General features: G+C 47.0%; 1 protein-coding gene across 1 annotated transcript; it reads right to left on the bottom strand.

Annotated features, from left to right (window-relative positions):
* Nucleotides 1–218: 218 nt before the first annotated feature.
* Nucleotides 219–935, bottom strand: PHALS_05970 (rna-binding region rnp-1 domain-containing protein; the record flags this gene model as incomplete). Its single annotated transcript, XM_024723301.1, has 1 exon — nucleotides 219–935. The coding sequence occupies one exon, from the start codon at nucleotides 933–935 to the stop codon at nucleotides 219–221; it is 717 nt and encodes a 238-aa protein (XP_024574292.1).
* Between the last annotated feature and the right edge of the window lie 191 nt (nucleotides 936–1126).

The raw sequence follows: 1126 nt of genomic DNA, 5'->3' as shown, positions 1-1126 counted from the left end.
TATCCCAACCTAGTGATATCAATTTCGTTTGCTTATCAAAATCAAGGCATTCAGATATTCTTCGAGTGCACAACACAGAAATCGTGATTTTAAAATCAGTCATATTATTTTTGTAGGACACATGAGCCCTTTGTATATTCACCAACGCAAGGTACTGCAATTTTTCAGCCACAATTGAGATATCCTCCACCAAATGCTTAATCTTTGTTTCAACAAGCTTACGCTTCCATAGTCTCGGGCTGTTCTGTCGGCTGATCTTCCACAAGCTCATCATCACCTCCATCTGCTTCAATTTCCCGACGACGAAATCGTGGGTTTTCTTCCTCCTCATTCTCGTCTACGGGTGAGTCAGGGCGTCGCTGACGACTTGGGGGCGGACCATCCATCGCTGAGGAGTCATAACGAGGCCTTTTTGCGTGGGAAGAGCGACGAAAGTGGTGGTCGTCAAGTGTGGCATCGTCTCCACGACCATAGCCACCTCGCCCGGCGTCATAATCATCCTTAGACCGTCTGTCATCACGTACCTGTCCGCCTGACAGGCCGCGGCCATACTGGCGGCCTTCACGAAAGCCTCCATCCATTTCGCAACGCACCACGCGATTATCCAGTTTGGTCTCGCTTAAAAACTGCGCACACGCCTTAGCCTCAACGTTCTTGCTGTACTCAACAAAGCAAAATCCACAAGGAGTTTTTTTGAAGCGGTCGAGACCCATGATGACGCGTTTAACGTAACCAACGCGACTAAATAGCTCGTAAATCTGCGCCTCGGAAGTGAAGAACGACAGATTTCCTACATACAGCGTGCTCGAACGCTCTATGGAACGCTGCTGCTCGTCGAACGATGAGTACGTTTTGCGGTCCCAGTACTGACGTTGCGATGGCCCGCGCTCGAGTCGCCGCTCCTCATCTGCCACCTCTGCGTATAGCTCCGCCATTGTAGACGATTGGTGTATGCTACACAAAGGCTATGAAATACTGAAAATTCTATAAAGATCGACTATAAATGTCTATATTAGAGCAGTAATATTAAACCACTTGGCAGTATCATAAAGATAATACCTTTTGCAGGGCTAGATTGATGTGCTAGGATTGACATTTATTTTAAGGAAAATAAAAAAAATGCCCG

Source organism: Plasmopara halstedii, assembly GCF_900000015.1.
Source record: "Plasmopara halstedii genome assembly, contig: Scaffold_292, whole genome shotgun sequence".
In the NCBI taxonomy this organism is placed as follows: domain Eukaryota; phylum Oomycota; class Peronosporomycetes; order Peronosporales; family Peronosporaceae; genus Plasmopara; species Plasmopara halstedii.
The sequence above is the reverse complement of the archived record's forward strand: the minus strand, read 5'-3'. Positions and strand labels throughout refer to the sequence as shown.